This window comes from Cetorhinus maximus, chromosome 30, assembly GCF_964194155.1.
Source record: "Cetorhinus maximus chromosome 30, sCetMax3.hap1.1, whole genome shotgun sequence".
NCBI classification, from domain to species: domain Eukaryota; kingdom Metazoa; phylum Chordata; class Chondrichthyes; order Lamniformes; family Cetorhinidae; genus Cetorhinus; species Cetorhinus maximus.
Window position 1 is genome coordinate 11,136,941 of NC_135908.1, and position 18,899 is coordinate 11,155,839.

Sequence of the window (18,899 nt, forward strand, 5' to 3'; positions counted from 1 at the left end):
GACAGGAGACATTATCATGGGGAGTGAGAAAATGGTAGGAAGCAGAGGGTAGGAATAAGCAGGATATTATCAAATTAACAGGTTGTAATGAGTGGAGTGCCTCAAGGGTCATTACAGGGGCCGCAGCTATTTACAATCTATATTAGGTGAGTTAGATGAAGAGGCCAAGTGATGTATCCATAATAAAGGCAAAATACTGCGGATGCTGAAATCTGAAATGAAAACAAAAAATGCTGGAAAAACTCAGCAGGTCTGACAGCATCTGTGGAGAGACAGACAGAGATAACATTTCGAGTCTGTAATGTATCCATGTTTGCTGTTGATAGAGCTATGTGGGAAAACAAGCTATGAAGAGGACACAAAGACTTCAAAGAGATATAGACAGGTTAAGCGAGTGGGCAAGGTGACTGATGGGAGAAGCCAAACTACGGAAGAAAAAGAACTTGCATTTATATAGTAGCTTTCTTGGCCACAGTTATGTCTTAAAGCACAAAAAGGTCCATCGCCACCTTCTCAGGACAAAATGAGCCCTCTTAATAAAGGTAACCTTGCTGCAACCCGTAATTAAATAAAAACTGACAGTAATTTCCCCACCCATATTACATCTCCCTGCAATACACATTAGATTGACCACAGGCCATGCACTCTGTTTTAAGCATCACTGTAAAGTGATTCCATTTTAAATCTATGCAGAAAGGAGTGAAAATATATGAAGTGAGGGGATACAATTAGTTAACTTGCTGAACTACGTGACATGTGATATTGTAATTTGTCCTCTTGCTACAAGTTTCTGACCTCCAGCCATGAATAACAAATAGCAAAGAACAATACAGGCTAAGGCCTATAAGCAGGTCTCTCATCGCTTGGCCACATGCAAACCATGCAAAAACTTTTGTAGTATTGTCCTTTTGGCAATATTATGGAGTTTTTACATTTTAACAGTGCAATCTACAGCCTCTGGCACTTGCTGATATGAGGCAGGGGAGGTCCACAGACCGACAACAAAGTATTGTTAGCTCGCCACCAATCTAGGTGGGCAGATTCAAGCCTGTGTTGGCTTTTAACCCCTACTGATAGATTTCCATATTACTTTTGGTGCAGCTATGAAAAAGAAAGGAAACAAGGAGAACGACACAGGTTTCAGTCTCGTTCTCCATGAGCTCCCAACTCAAAGTATCACAAGATATTCAGCCAACTACAACAAAAAGTATGACATTCAATATGCATTAACCTGATCATTTGCAAGTCAAGGTTTTCAAAGGCTCACCACAAAGAACACCCCATTTCTCATTTTTTCATTTGTTAAAGCTGTAAATTTTGTCCCAAAAATTTGTACATATTTCAAACATGAATCAAAAATGGAAACATGAGCAACTAGGAAGAATCGCTCCAAACATAACCTTTTATCAGGACACAAGATAACTTGAACCTACATTTTCTTTTTGTTGCAATTTAATATAAACAGCAACTTAATTCAAACTAAAATGCACTTTTCTTGCACAATTCATTCTGTACCCTGCAGACTGCATTTACAAAATTACTGAAGGAACAGTAGAAACAAACTAGTCACTATGAACGTTGTTAAGAATGGGAGGTTTTCTAATATGATTATGTTCTGGACTGTTTCTTTAATTCAAGATGAAATGGATGATTGAAGGGTCACGTGATCTGCTGAGCTCTGCCCGACAACAAGCCTGTGTAACTTGTTCACCATGGGGTCGGGGGCCCAGGTTGAGACTGACTGGGAGCAAGTTGCAAAGTGTTCACACCTGAGAACAAAGGCAGGAGCAGCTAGGCTAAATGTAAACAGACATTCGATCTCTAGAGTTTCTGGACAGAAAGCGAGGGGGGTTTCACAAAGAAAAAAGGTTGCATCTGGTGTGCTCAGCAGAATGGAGAAGGCTGAGAGTCCTCAGCAAGCTACAAGACGGAATGCGAGGGAGGACAGTCTCTGGTCAAAGAGATGCATCCCATGGCACTTTAAAGACACTGAATCATTTGCCCTGGCAAGGCTGGGAGGGGAAATCTCCAGAGTGGACTTTATTGCCGGTAATCAGTTCAGGAATTTTCAGAAAACTGAGGGAAGCACCTTTCGATAGTCATGGGACATTACAACTCAGCTAAATGGGGAGACATGAACTCACTGAAAGCTGGGTGTGACTGCTGTTTCTTACAAAGTCTGTAATCCTGTGGAATGCTTGTTGTGATGTACATGCATACAGTGTGGGGTTGGTCACAATAAAACATCAATAAGAGGTACGGTTTCTGTAGTGCAGATTAGTTGACTAGGTAATGTTTATCTGTTTCTTTCTCCACAAATGCTGCCTGACCTGAATATTTTCAGCATTTTGGCCCTAATCTTCCAGTCTCCAAATCATCAGGGACTAGATGTATGACTGAAGATGGGGGTTGGACCCTGTGGAAGTCCTGACAACCAGACCTACTTCTGATGGACAATTCCCCTGCACCCGGGGACCCTCCGCAAATGTCTCTGACTCTTGAGCTAGAGTCGCAGACTTGGGCCAGTTCCAATGTACTTACCTGGACAGTTACTCAGGAAATGTTTAAAACCTAGTCTAATTCCTGGGTAACTCCAGAAATGAACCCCCCAACGCCCCCGTGACCTGACCCGACTACCTCCCGACCAGCCCCTTGACCAGCCTCCGTCCACCCGAAGAGCCCCTGACCAGACCGGACCACCATCACCCCGCACCCTGGACCTTAATATCTACCTCTCCCACCCTACCCATTCACTCATTCATTCATCCATTCGCCCACTAGCATTCAAAGACTGAACCTTTAAACTTACCATACAGCATAAAAAGAGGGAGTATCTGTACTTCTCCCACCGCCCCCCCCCCCCACCCCCCCCAACTGATTCTATTCCACTTTTATGGAGCTCTCTGAGGGATGCTGTGCTCCATAATTCTGGAAAAGCTGGGCTCAGATCTTCCAGATCCTGGAAAAACGCAGAGCAGCATTGGGTCGGGGATGTGGTCCAGCGGAGTGGCAATCCGCCGATGATTGCAGCTTTTCAGAGGGTCGGGGCCTTTCCTTTGTTATTTCAGATTTCCAGCATCCACAGTATTCTGCTTTTTGATTCATGTTTATTCGCTGTTGTTTTTACTTTGTTTGTTACAGTAAGTTTTAAACCTGAAATCTGCAATTCCTTCAAGTTGGTTATTGGGAATTCAAATATCTTTTTAAAAAACTCAGTCTCTGCTGGGGTAGTAACAACGCTTTTTTCAAATTTCAAGTTAGCATCTTTAATGGAATTAAACCAATGAGAATCTTTCATAAGAAAAAGATTATCTTGGATACATTTTGTTTCTCAAATTGTACTACATTTACTTGAAATGTAGTAATGTCAGTATGTTACAAAGTTTCAGATTATTTGTTGATTATAGATTCAAATCAATTAAAACTGGAGTGAAAACGAAAGGGTAGACTTGGCACAGGATTGCTGTGGTAGGTTATTTACTCTGTACATAATTAACATTGTAGAAAAGTACAAAATTCTTCCCGACAGTCATGTCCTCAATTACAGTGTAAAATCTAATAACAAAAGACTGCTAATGGGCCAAATACAGCTTTTCTCAATCATTTATAAACATAATTATCAGTACTGTACCTTCTTTAAAATGATTTTGTGCATTCATTTAACTAAGTTTCTCCTTTAGCTCAGTGGATGGAGCAGAATGTGTTACTGGTTTATACAGACCAGAAGTTTTCTGCTCAACTGTCCATTTCACTGTCACTTCAAAGGCTTCACCATGCCAGGAAAAAGGGATAAGGCAAATAATAATAAACACCAAGCCTGGCAAAGCTTCCATCTCCTTATAGTTTATCCAAACAGTCCTTTGGTAGTACAGAACTTGACTATTGCTGAAAAAGGCATTTTGTCGAAGCTATCACTTATCCAACGATCTGTTTATGCAGACACATCAAGTTAGGGTTAGGCTTGGTTATGATTCTCCATATGAACTGATGCACTCACCAGCACCCACCGTCCATGCTCAGATACAAATAGTCTACGTGGCCATTGAGTTAATGCGGGCTGAGTACAATACTGCCCACACAGTGATGTAAGAAGGAACATGACCCAGATCTAGGGTCAGTGTGGTGCTGAGCAGAGACGTGTTAAGACCGAGACTTTGAGATAGCTCCTTGACTGTACCTTTTACTGTATATATGTATATAGTTACAAGTATTTAATAAAGATTTGCTGTTAACATATAGAAGATGACAAAGGCTCTTTAACAGACATGTTCGGTAACCAATACCATCCCAACATGGTGGCAACCTGGGATCAAAAACCCTGAACCACACAGAAATGCTGAAAGACTAATAAAAAGAAAACCTTCAACAGAAATTCTGAGCTGAAAGAAGCTCCCAACTAAAGCTGAAGATGCTGAGACAATTCGTTAAAGAGCTGCAGAGAAAAGAGCCTGGAAGCTGAAGGCAGAGATTTTATTGCAGCAGAAGGCTTCATAGAATCTCCCTCATATGTCCAGTTTTAGCTTGCAGAGTCCAGAGCCTGCAAGGGTGAGCTAAATCTTTTTAAATTCCAGGTTGCAGCTAGTCCTGAGAACCCCTTTTATTAACCCAGAGGTCCTGCTCCTCTCTTTGAAGAACAAGTTTTTCCATTATCATTCCAGGTCCCAGAAAATCCCCAATGGTCAGACCAACCTAATGCCCATGAGATTACCATGACATCTCCAGTGGAAGTGGTACCAGAAAATGATCAGCAGTCTAGGAAGCCTCTACCTCCAACTACAGTGATGGTACAGCTGGTAGACACAGCAAGCACTTTGCACACACTGCAACTTCCAGCCAGCATGCCACAGCCACAAGTACCTGGTAGCAGTTTCTCACCATCAAGAACAAAAAAAAAGGCAAGCACGCCACTAAACCTCCTTCTTGCCACAGGAACGCTCTTCATCAGCCTTAGAGGGTTTCAAGATGGCCCACACAGAGAAAGAAGAAAAAACAGTACCAAGGAGACAAATGCCATGTTCATCCACCCCACAAGAAACAACAGTAACAACGACCATGAATCAACGCAATAGCCGAACCGATCAGATGTGGTTCAGCATAAAGCAATGGAAGAAAAGAATGAAAGCACACCCAAATGCCAGTCCAGCCTCTAAGCCAACAGCAAGAACCAGAACCAACAGAGCCTACCACTCCTACGACAGAACAGCAAACAAGATGGGTAATAATGCCTCCAGGCCTTTTGAACCTCTAACCCAATGACCTGAAGGGGGGAGATGGGGTATTGAGAATGTTGTAATATTGCTATTACAGTAATGACAATAATGTTGGAATAGCTTTAAGACAGTAACAATAAGGTAAATGCATAAGGTTAACAACAATGTAAGACATGAAGTGAACTAGTGTAACTCCATACCCATGGGATAAAGACTGGGGGAGAAGTGCAGTAAAAGGGTCTGGTACATGCAGGGTTAATATGGGACTGAGTACAGTACTGCCCACACAATGATGTAAGAAGGCACATGACCCAGACCTAGGGTCAGTGTGGCGTAGAGCAGAGGCATGTTAAGACCATGTTAGACATGGAGATAGTTCCTTGCCTGTGCCCTTTACTGTATATATGTATATAGTTACAAATAGTTAATAAAGACTTGCTGTTAACATACATCTAAACAGAGGAAGATGTGGTAGAATATTGTGGCATCTGTTAGACATGCTAAGGCTTCAGATTACTGAGGCAAAGCTCTAAGGGGATCAGGTTGCATTAAAGATGAGGGGATCAGCAGATAATGTTCAATTCAAAATAATTAAACTGTCACCTAATTCCTGGAAAGGTAAAAATCGATCTCTATGATAGCCATGTTGTTCAGCAGTAAATTTACTCAAATTGGCACTAATCCAGGAAGGCCTCCCATAGGAATCTAATCTTGAACCATAGTTATACCAACATGAAGAGGAGTCATATGGGCTCAAAACGTTAACCCTGTGTCTCTCTCTCCGCAGATGCTGTTAGACCGGCTGAGTTTTTCCAGCATTTTGTGTTTTTGTTAAAGCACAATTCTGCTGTTCAAATAGGAGTCTCCACCTGCAGCAGATTGATTGCAAGACCAAAAAGTCCAATTTCAGGAAGGGATTCCAGAGGTCCCAGAAATACATGTACACATTCACATGTTGACACCCACACCTTAACATCTAGCTCTTTTATGTACAAAGGCCGTGAAGAGGTCATATTTTATAGTGTGCGTGCTAAGTGGTGCATCAAACACAATCCTGTCCCCACACATTCATTACACACCGAAATTTCAAATAAAGAATTCAGAATCACTGTCTAGTATTTTTCCCTGTGTAAAAGAACACCAGACTACTTTTATTCTCCCTATTTCTACCTCAGTTGAGCAACACTGATAACCCAATGCTGGTCAGAGTCACAATTGCTCAACTAATCACTCAATAAACACAGAGCCAATGGAGAGCTATAATTAGGAAATCATTCCATATGGCCCTCACCAAGTCCAGGAGAGATTTTCCAACCACCTGAATGATAACATTTCACTCTGCATCTCAAATACAGAAGGTACTTAAGGTACGTTATTCCAACGAGCTGTTCAGCCTGTTGTGGCTACCTCTTACATTCGAAGAAATACTAGGCGTGTAAGCATTAATGATGTGAGCTCAATGTGTGTTACGCACAAAAAAATGTACTCAAACCCAGTCAATAATATACAACTGACCCAATTATCTAATATTCTCCACATCCAAAAGAGGTGGTATCAGTAATGGAGTTCACGCACAAAGGAGATGAAAGTTGAAATTCATTGCATTTTTGGGCACTATTTCTGAACTCTTCCCCAAGTATTTTAAAGATAGGTTCTGCTTTCCTAAATTCAGTTTCAGATAGCAAAGCCAAATATTTAGGATTTCCAAATATTGTAACGGGGTCAACTGGGGACCCAGGTTTGGATAATTACTTTGGCTTCAGACCACCCAAAGCTCTTGCTAAACAGTTTAAAAAGCTATTTCTCACACCAACATTTTCCACTCCTGATGCACTGACTGCTGCTGGGATATAATCACATGGGATATAATAATGGGATATGGGATATAATCAGCTGAATCGTGGTTGATTTTGGATGCGATCAGCAAACTCAAGACAGATTGCAGGTCGAACCCTTGCCCTTCTTAGTCCACGTGATTCAGCTCTTATGAAAAACAGGCTCCATATTATTTCATCCAATAATTCACTAAAATTTCTTTCCAAGCGTACTTGACTTTGCTGGCATCTTGATGTATGCAGCTTAAAACGAAAAAAGCAAAAGGGGAACTTTGGATCTATTTTAAAATTCTTTACAATGGATGAAATCATGAGATTTCAAAGCTAACTAACATTATGGTGACACCATAATTGTAGAAAGGAAAACCAGGAGAGAAAAAAATTAACTGGCTAAATTGGATTGCTTGGAACCTGGCTGAAACTGTTTGACAACAGACGATCTCAGGATTTATTTCCAGATCAGGCACCCTGCTTATTGTAAAGCTCTTTCATATAGGGAGGAGTAGAGGGAAAGGAGAAAAGAAAGGAAGCAGAAACAATCGTTGATTTCGCACCTATCAGTACACTCCAAAACATCCCATAATCAATGAATTACCCTTAGTCCCTGTTATGTCGCCAATTGCAACAACAAATCTACAAATGAACAATCAAGGTTTTTGCTCATTGGTTATTGATGGTGTTGATTTGAGCAATGAATGTGTTCCAAGATACAACAACCTGTATTTATATAGCTCCTTTAATATGGAAAAGTGGCCCAAGGCATTTCACAAAAACATCATACAAAATTTGACACCTAGCCACATAAGTCAGTTATCTCTGGTGCTTCCCAAGGATCTATCTTTGGACCCCTATTTTTCATCTACCTGCTGCCCCTTGGTGACATTATCCAAAAGCATAGCAGTTTCCACATGTATGCTGACGACACTCAGCTCTATCTTACCACTACCACACTTGACCCAACCACTGTCTTAAGACCGCTTGTCCGACATCCAGTTATGATGAGCAGAAATTTCCTCCAACTAAACATTGGGAAGACCAAAGCCACAAACTCTGGTCCCTAGCCATGAACTCCAATGTCCCTGGCAACTACGTGAGGCTGAACCAGGTTGTTCGCAACCTTAGAGTCATATTTCACCCTGAGACGAGCTTCTAGCCACATATCCATGCTATCACCAGGACCATCTATTTCCACCTATGTAAAATCACCTAACTCCGGCCCTGCCTTAGCTCATCTGCTGCTGATACCCTCAACCTTGTCTTTGTTCCCTTTCGACTTGATTATTCCAGTGCATGCCTGGCCTGCCTGCCACATGCTACCCAAAACGGTGTTGCATGGGTTCTAACTCATATCAAGTCCTGTTCACCTGTCACTCCTGTGCTCATTGACTTCTAATAGTTCCCAGCTGAGCAAAGCTTCAAATTTAAAATTCTCACCTTTTTAAGGCTCTCCATAGGCCCATTCCACCTCTAATTTTCAGTCTCACAACCTTCATAGATAGCTGTGCTCCTCTAATTCTGGCCTCTTAAGTATCTCTGATTTAAATCACTTCACCACAGATGGCAGTGACTTCAGCTACTACAGTTCTTAAGTTCTGGAACTCCCTACCTAAACCTCACTACCTCCCTCTCCTCCTTTAAGATGCTCCTTAAAACCTAAGTTTTTGCTCATGCCTATCTGCAGTAATATCTCTTTACCTGAGTCAGTGTCAATTTTGTTTTAATATTGCTCTTGTGAAGCACGTTGGGACATATTACATATTGGCGCAATATTAATACAAGCTGTTGCTGTTGAGAAATGAGGACAAGTGACCAAAAGTTTGGTCAAAGTATTGGATTTTAAGAAGCTTATTTATGTAGTGTCTTTCACAACCTCAGGATGCCCCAAAGTGCCTTACAGGAAATTAAGTATATAAAGGGGGAGAGAAGGTTGAAAGAGAAAAGAGATTTAGGAAGAGAATTCCAGAATTTAATTAAGGTCTAGGACTGCTGAAGTGACAGCCACCAATGGTAAAGTAATTAATGTTGGGGATACCCATAGCCAAGAATTCAGGAAGCACAGAGATGGTTATAGGGCTGAAGGAAGTTACAGAAATAGGGAAGGTTGAGGCCATGAAGGGAATTGAACACAAGGATGATAATTTTAAAACAGAGTATTGCTAGACCAAGAGCCAATGTAAATTAGTGAACACAAGGGTGGTGGTGACTGGGAGAATTAATTTTGGCAATATAACTCCTATTCTACACCCAAGAAAACAATATTCTATAGGTGCATATTAAAGCAAAATAGAAGTAATGTCATCATGGGAGATATTGAAGGTCAGATAGTGCTGACATTGATACAACCTTTGCAGCTGGGCTCTTGAAAATAGTGACAACAGCCAATAGCTGCATCCACACTTGAAGCATTGAACATTGGAGGGAATTTGGCAGCCACAAAATCCCTAGGAAAAGATTAACCACTATCACTTGCAGACTGAGATACAACAGCATCATCATCTAAACTGCATCACGTGCCCAATTTTCAAATTAAAATCAATAACATCTACAACACAACGAACTACATTGCATTTTGAAGTCCTTTGCACATTGCTACAGAAAGTTGCTTTGTTTACATGTAATGCATAATCATTTAACATATCTTCAAAATTTCTTCTTGGTTGTCCAATTTTATACTTTGCATAACAGATGCAAAACCATCAATTCCTAAACAACTCTCAGCTTTAAACCCAGGGCAATTCAGATTTCATACATTTTTATAAGCTTAACAAAATTGTCCATTGAAACATAGAAACTAAGAGCAGGAGTAGGCCATTGGGCCCTTCGAGCCTGCTCCGCCATTCATTATCATGGCTGATCATCCAATTCAACAGCCTGCTCCCACTTTCTCCCCACTACCGACATCAGGCTGACTGGTCTATAATTCCTTGTTTTCTCTCTACCTCCCTTTTTAAATAGTGGGATTACATTAGCTACCCTCCAATCTGAAGGAACTGTTCCTGGGTCTATAGAATCTTGGAAGATGACCACCAGTGCATCCACTATTTCTCGGGCCACTTCCTTAAATACTCTGGGATGTAGATTATAAAACCCTGGGGATTAATCGGCCTTCAATCCCATCCATTTCCCCAACACCATTTAAATTCAATTAAAAACAGGAAGTTCATCTTTCACATTCCTACAGAATTTAGGAAGTTTTAGGAAGTTAAATGCACAATTTGATGTATATTTTTAAGTTTGTTAACTCCAGAAAATAAATGAGTAAAGCTATAGGAAATTTAATTTTAAAATCTGATTCTAATGAATAAAATGCTCAATTCTGATTGCTCAACTAATACAAATTAGTTTGCAAATTCATAACAATTGGAAATTTGCTGCACTTCTTGTAACAGCCCACATCAATTTACGAACATGTTACTCTATGTGTTGAGTTTTTAAAGCAAAGCCTCAAGCAAGCAGCAATTCCAGCTTATACTTCCTGGTACTTTTTGCAGGCTCACATTGGAGCAGAGTTCATTGTCAGTACTTTTTCCAATTCCATTATTCAATATACAATGTGAACAAAATGCCACCAAGCTTGTTATACAAGGAATTTACCCTGTGTTTTTCTATAATAGAAATTTAGATTATAATTCAATGGTTCACATTACACAGAGTTCAGCAATTTTTTCTAGTCACATGGCAGAATCTTTTCAGAATCCTGGAAGTGTTTTGGGCATCTGGTACAGTTAGGCGCACAGTTGAATTCTTTAAAATGTAGGATCTACATTGTATGGCCAATTGCTCAGGTGAAGGCAGTTAACAGCTGAGCAACTTAGACGGCAAACGCCCAATTTCAATATTCCACCTGTGCTGAATTTGTTCAGCACAACTCGACCAGTATTAGGTGCTCCATTTTCCCCATTAAAGGCTTCCTGATGCCAATGACTGGAAATGACCCTTTACTCAAAAATGTGACATTATACAGGGATACCCCTGTATATCTTGCCAATACTTATGGCCTTGGCTTATGGATAAAAGGTGAGGTACCAGATGGGAGGACGTATCTGCAGAATGATATCCCAGCAAGAAGCCAGCACCTCCAGGAGAAAATTGGCAAAAAAAGATTTTTAAAAACCTGCACTTTAGCCTAACACTTGATCCAAGCTGTTTTTATACAAGTGTTGACCAATAGAAATCACCGACTAGCCCCAGGGATAGCTACAACGCTACTGTTTATACAACATGCACCAATTTTAGTGCACAAAGTATAGGCAAATGACTTCAAGTGTGCATTTACTTCAACATCAACCCCAGTGTGGAACTTCTCCCGTGTTATACACCATTTTAGCAGATAACAAAATGAGCAGGAACCAAAAACATAAATCACGCAATGACCAAAAAGCACTCCTACACATAGCTTTTTATCTTACTATTTTACCAGCAAATGTACACAAAGATTAAAGTTTGTACACAAAGTTTAAACATGTATACTCGGTGCTAATATGAGTATTGCGATCACATGTCCGAGTGTCATTTTATTCACAAATCAAAAATGTAATTAATCATGTCCGAATTCCTGATTAGCCACAAGCAGCTAGTAACAAATGTTTTGAAACACTGGTCTAGATTACTTACTCAAATTTCTGGAGTGGAGCTTGAGCCCACAATCATCTGATTCAGAGGCTCGTCTGCTGCGACTGAGCTAGGGCTGACAATTTCTGTGGTATTTTTGGACTGAAAACTCACTGTAGTGAAAGAAAAAGTTCACACTCAAGATACTGTGATGTAAAATTGCAGTGCTTATTCACCTCAGTTCTCTTTTACTTAATCCACCTTACTGTCTAAATGATTAACCAGTATAGTACACAGTATTAGGGCCACACCAATGCAGGAAAGGATTACCACTTTTTCTCATCAATCTATTGCATTAGATTGATGTAAAAACCACATCTTGCAAAATCCGATTGTGCAGCACAATTGGAAAGACCTTTCTCACACGCCAAAATACAAGACTTAAAAATTCAAACAGTATTGTAAGTCACAAAATAATCCTGACTTTTGAAAGTTGCTACATTCATTGTACAAAACATAGTTCACTCAGCAGAAAACTTTTTTGATTGCAAATGCTTCCCCTATACACTTTCAAAAACTTTCCCACAAATCACTTACAACTGCACTAAATTCCAACCACCAAGCTTCTGGCCTTCCATTCACGATACTTTGCCATCGTTCTGTTTAAACATGATGCCCTTGACCACTTCATTCTCCCTCGATCTGGTCAATTTCTTAGTACAGCTCCCATCCTAACTTGCTGACGGGAACAAACTTCAGCTTATCTGGCAAAGAAATTATTCACCTATTCAACAGATTTCAAGTGATAATAAAACAGAAAATGCTGGAAATACTCAGCAAGCTAGGCAGCATCTGTTTCTCTCTTCACAGAGTTAATGCTTCAGATCTGTGACCTTTCATCAAGGCTCTCAACTCTCTCCACAGATACTGTCTGGCCTGCTGAGTATTTCCAGCATTTGCTGTTTTCATTTCAGATCTCCATCATGCTCAATATTTTGCCATTTCAACTGATATTAGTCCACACTCCCCATACCCATTAATCATGCCGGAACGCAAAGATAACTCATAGCTTATCTTCACTGTCAACCATCTCCTTGAAGCAAACTCCCCCCAACAAGTGCAAGGGGCTCATGGGGTTCTTTATTACTATGATTAAGATAATCCTTACAACAGCCTCTGTTTCCTTTACAGAGGCCATGTCAGATTTCAGATCTTGCCAGATTTCAGATCAGGTAGGAGCATGGAAATAGACCAGCACGCAAGCAACCTAAGGGTTAACTAGTCAGATGCCACACCACACTCTTCCAACACCTTGCTGAATTGTCCAGGTAAGTTATTTTTTTATTTTACTCAATTAAAATGATGCATGGCACATTCTAAAAATGTCCAGTTTTTGGACAGCGGATTTGAGACACTACTTGATTATAATCGGTTCCCTCTCCTCAGATACTGTTTCCCTGACTTTGAAAACCATCATTACCCCACTCTGCCATTACAGCCCATCTCCAAACTCTCTTTCCTCTCCAAAGTACAATATTTCATCACCTGTAAAATGCATGTCCATTTTTTCCACAACACATTTGAATCTCTCCAATCAGGTTTCCTTTCCTGCCACGACAATTATCTTTCTGCAGCCTTTAACATGGTCACCTAAACCATCTCCTCCACCTTCCTTTCTTCCAAAATCCAGATCGACTGCCCCCACATAGCTCCACCCTCACATAGGCAAGTCATCTGCAGCTTCTCTTTCTACCCCGACACCATGACTTCTGGGACCCCAAACATCTGCTCTTGGGCCCCTCTTCTACTTATTTACATGTTACCACTTGGTGATCCCATCCACAGATATGGGGTCAAGTTCCATATGTAAGCTGACAACAGCCAGCTCCATTTCTCTCAATCCCTTCACTGCCTCCATGTCGACTATGATATTCAGTCTTGGGCAAGTTGAAGTCTATCGTCTTCACTCCCCACCACCAACTCTGTACCCTTATCATCAGTTTCACCTCCCCTCCCCAGACACTGGTCCAGGCTGAACCAGATTACTACCTCAGCTACTACTACTACCTTTCTGACCCTGAGATGAGGTTCCAACTCCATATCCTCTCCATCACAAAGACACCTACTTCCACCTCCATATCTATTTAGCATCTATCTTATAGCATCTATTTTACCACATCTGCTGCTGAGAACCTCACCCATGCCCATCACCTCCTTCACCCTTGTAAAATTCACCTTGTCCAAAATACATTCTACTCACTCCGAATCCCACTTAGCCATTACCCCTGTCCTCGCTGGCCTACAATGGCTATTGGATTCCAATGCCTAAATCTAAAATTTTCATCCTTGTATTTAGATTTCTTCATGTATTCACATCTACATATATCTGTACTCTCCTTCATGCCCACAACCTACTCCCCCTATCAAACACTCCATTCCTTTGTCACTGTGCTTTTATACATGCCCCCTCTCTTCAGCACCTCACTGATGCCATGCCATCAGATGTTCAGGTCCCTTGTTATGGAATTCACTCCTTAAACTAACTCCTCTACTTTGCTATCCTCCTTTCAGGGGCCCTCCTTAAAATCCACCTCTTTGACTAAGATGTTGGTCACCCCGACTAATATCACCTTCCTTATTCTGGCACCCATTTTTATCTGATTACGCACTTTGCAGTCCATGTCCAAATGCCGCAAGACCTGGTCAATATCCAGGCTTGGCTGACAAGTGGCAAGTAACATTCGTGCCACACAAGTGCCAGGCAATGACCATCTCCAAGAAAGAGAATCTAACCATCGCCCCATGACATTCAATTGCATTACCATTGCTGAAGCTCCCACTATCAACATCCTGGGGGTTACCATTGACAAGAAACTGAACTGGACTAGCCATATAAATACTGTGGCTACAAGAGGTCAGAGGTTAGGAATCCTGCAGCGAGTAACTCACCTCCTGACTCCCCAAAGCCTGTCTACCATCTACAATGGACAAGTCGGGAGTGTGATGGAATACTCCCCACTTGCCTGGATGAGAGCAGCTCCAAAAACATGCAAGGAGCTTGACACTGTCCAGGACAAAGCAGTCCACTTGACTGTCACCACATTCACAAACATTCACTCCCTCCACCACCAACGTACAGTAGCAGCAGTGTGTACCATCTACAAGATACACTGCAGAAACGCACCAAGGCTCCTTAGACAGCACCTTCCAAACCCACGGCCACTACCATCTAGAAGGACAAGGGCAGCAGGCAGACGGGAACACCACCGCCTGGAAGTTCCCCTCCAAATCACTCATCGTACTGACTAGGAAATATATCGCCATTCCTTCGCTGTCGCTCGGTCAAAATCCTGGAACACCCTCACTAACAGCACTGTGGGTGTACCCACACGACATGGACTGCAGCAGTTCAAGAAGGCAGTTCACCAACACCTTCATATTGGAGTTTAGAAGATTGATAGGCGACCTTATTGAAACATACAAGATTCTTAGCGTAGATGCTGATAGGTTGTTTCTCCTTGCGGGAGAGTCTAGGGCCAGAGGGCATAATCTCAGAGTAAGGGGTCACCCATATAAAACATAAATGAGGAGGAATTTCTTCTCTCAGAGGCTAGTGATTCTGTGGAATTCTTTACCCGCAGAGAGTTGAAGAAGCTGGATCGTTAAGTATATTCATGGCTGAGTAGGCAGATTTTTAATCAATAAGGGAATCGAGGGTTATGGGGAAAAGGCAGGAAAGTGGAACTGAGGATTATCAGGTCAGTCATGATTTCATTGAATGACGGAGCAGACTCGATGGGCTGAATGACCTACTTCTGCTCCTATGTCTTATGGTCTTCTCAAGGGCAATTAGAGATGGGCAATAAATGCTGGCCTAGCCAGTGACAACCACATCCCATGAATGAATTTTAAAAATCGTGAAGTGCCTTGGGGCTTTTTTCCTACATGAGAGCCACCATAGAAATCCAAGTTGTTGCCATTATTTAAAACTTCAATGTACACTCAACAATTACAGGAAGCCACACTGAAAACTGCAACAATCTCAAAGTTTTAGTCACTGTGCTCAGTATTCAACTGTTCACACAAAGGAATTTCTGGTCCATGTAGTTTAACAAAAGGTTGTCACAATTACAGTCACTGAGTGCTTTCAGTCCCAAATGTAAGCACCATTCTGAATTTGAAGGGAACAAGTGTTGCCAAAGATGCATTCCAGCACTGATTTATTAAATATATACTGACTTCTCAGATGGGAGCAGAAAATCATAAAATATGTTCTTCAGTCACTCAAGCCCCCAAAACCAAACTACTTTGTTGAATCTGGCTCACTCGCTTCAGATCAATCAAGGCACAATAACATAGTACAGCAACTTACTGAGTTAAGTCACCATTTTGCAATGTCAACACAACTTTACTACTCTAAAAGCTAGACATCCAGTTTTTCTGTGGAACAGAATATTTCAGTTTCCATCTATCAGTAAATTAAGGTTGTTCATTACTTTGCTGTTTAAAATCAAGAAGCTAACCTATAGATAAGTGTCAAGAAAAAGAAACCAGACTTCACTATGAAGCAAGACTCAGCAGACACGCACACAAACTCAGCTCAGTAACAAAACATATTGTACTTTACTCATTAAACCACTGAAACAGTGATGCTCACCCCCATTCTTCACAACCATATTGATTGTGGTTGAGGCCAGTTCCACTAAAATGTTACTTTCGAATTTCTATGAAGAACAATTCTCAAAGCAGCACAACGGCATTCTTCACAATGCAACATTTTCAGGAGCACACAAGAGATACCATTAATGATCTCTTTTGGAATCTGTTCATGTATTTTCAATATAGTTCAACTGCAAAATCTAATCAAATACAAAGTCAGTGTTTGGGAGATCCATTTGGTTCAGCCCCCCACCTTCGCATCAACAACACTTTGATTCTGTCAGGGAAAAATATGATACAAAGACTCTTCTCTCATCACAGATGAGAGATTTTACTTGCAATTAACATGGGCAGTATTCAACGCAGTTTCTGGTGGGCATCAGTCCAAAACTGCAAAATTGCCAGTTAACATACAGCGAAAACAGCGGAAACTTAAATCTTTTAGAACATTTTGAGTGGGAACAAGTGTAACCAAAAGATCCATACTGGGGGAGAACCAAGGAAACTCGACTTTCATCAACCATGATATCCCTGACATGGTGAGGCCCTATTGAAGAATCCTTATTCTATAAAGTAATGTTATACTTGAAGTTGACTGCAAAACAAATCATAATACAATTCTGAATGACCCCAATATATTTATTATATTGGTTTCAAATCCAGTTGCACAATGATTTGGCACAATGCTACGTGCTCGAGTGTATGGGTTTCAAAATCCTTGTCTACAAATCCATCTTCGCCTTGGTGCAACCCTTTCTAGCTTCAGGTCCCAGCTTGCACCCTCCAATCTCAGCACCCGGGTCTGTTGTGCTGCCCCTCCTCCGTCACGTTCCCACATTTCTCTGTTTAACGTCTTCAGTCTTGCTACATCTCTCCCTGTTTTCAAAAATCTCTTCAAGATCTGTCTGCCTTTAGCTACATTTCACTACCTCTACAAGATGCCACACAAGTGCAAGTCGTCGTACTCCTAAAAGGTACATGTAAATCCAGGACAGGATCTAGACCCAAGCATCATCTTTCGCCCCTGATGACCCGAGCTCAAATCAACCCTTTAACTCCATGGTCAAAGAATAGTTTGGTCACTTTCCTGCGTAGAGTAGACGCCTTCAGTTCAAAGTACCACCATCACTAAAAATGTATTTTCCTTGAAAAATCTGCGAATTTAATCATTTATAACTGGTTCAACATATTAAAAGAAAGCCCAAGAGAGAAAAAAAAAATCAGCCTTGCGCTGTCATCTAGCTCACTCAAACAAATTCAAAGCGGGTGAATACGCACGGCAACAAACGCAGACTCGGCTCAGATGTTCGCTTTCTCAGCTGCCTGTCGATGGAGAAACTCTTGTCAGGGCAACTGATTACAACTTTCATGACGGCTTAGATAACCTTAACACAGCAGAAATATTCACCGAGCCCCCCTTTCTTCCTCCGCTCGGTTTCGAGTGCATACCTTAAAGTTACATCACCGGACTGAAACCAGATCTAGCCTCAGTTTCAGGACAATGTTGTATTGTCCAAAACGCCCTCCTCGCAAAATAAGACGCGGATCGAGGGCGTGGACCTAATTAAACACCACTGACCTCTAAGGAAAAAACTATTTAATTCAAACACCAAAACAGTGAAAGTTTGCACAACGATTTCAGTGGTGACGCCGGGACCAAGCACCAACTAGACTTGGTGTTGGGAACAGTAAACAGACTCACTATTAGGAACTCAACTGACACTCAGGCTGTAAGTGAATTCAGTTCACTCGCCCCCCGGTCCAAATTTACAGTCCTGGTCCTGGTCTGGTTGGTTTGTCCACTCTCAGCCCGTCAGCCAGTTTAACCCCGAGGGTCACAGCGACAGGCGGCTGCCCACCACCATGAAGCTGCTCCTCGAGGAGGACAGATTCTGGCCAAGACAGAGCCCGGGCACCCGGGAGGCCAGTACCGCCGGGCACCCGGGAGGCCAGTACCGCCGGGCACCGGGAGGCTATCCCGGCCCCCTGGCCAGCCCTCAGCCCCGCTCTCCCACCCCCCCACACACACACACACACACATTCTCCCACCTTGCCCGCTGCTCCGGCCGCCCGGGCGGACATCTTGTTTTCGCAGTTTGTCTGAGGGAAAAGCACAAATCCCGGCCTCGCTCCGCGGCGCCGCTTCTCCTCACAGGCTGGAACCGAACATCCCAGAGCGGCGGCGGCGGCAGGAGGAGGAGGAGACAGAGGCCGCACAATCCAGTCACTCTCCTCCCGCTCCGCTTCCCGTGGCCTCTTCTCCTCAACTCCGGCGGCCGGATTCACAGGCGCAAAACAACAAGGCCGCGGGGCTTCCAGCACCGGCCAATAGGAGCGTCCCGGGCCCTGGCAACCCGAAGCTGATTGACAGGATCATTTCCCCATCCCCTTGTTGCACAGCAACCCGGGACAGACTGACAGGATCGTTCCCCCGCCCCCTTGTTGCATAGCAACCAGGGGCTGACTGACAGGATCGTTCCCCCGCCCCCTTGTTGCACAGCAACCCGAGGCTGATTGACAGGATCATTCCCCGCCCCCTTGTTGCACAGCAACCCGGGGCTGACTGACAGGATCGTTCTCCCGCCCTTTGTTGCATAGCAACCCGGGGCTGATTGACAGGATCATTCCCCGGCCCCTTGTTGCA

The 18,899-nt window shown here is 42.4% G+C and overlaps 1 protein-coding gene across 4 annotated transcripts in view; it reads right to left on the bottom strand.

Moving 5' to 3' along the window:
* tjp1a (tight junction protein 1a) overlaps positions 1-18,585 on the bottom strand; it is a 159,151-nt gene extending 140,566 nt beyond the window's left edge. For 3 of the 4 annotated variants that reach the window (XM_078532433.1, XM_078532432.1, XM_078532430.1), the window contains exon 1: positions 18,305-18,569. In XM_078532433.1, coding sequence (XP_078388559.1) covers positions 18,305-18,337 — 33 coding nt within the window. In that variant the 5' untranslated portion in view covers positions 18,338-18,569. Of the gene's footprint in view, positions 1-18,304 lie in introns of all 4 variants that reach the window. The other variant, XM_078532434.1, reaches the window with a different exon arrangement.
* Between the last annotated feature and the right edge of the window lie 314 nt (positions 18,586-18,899).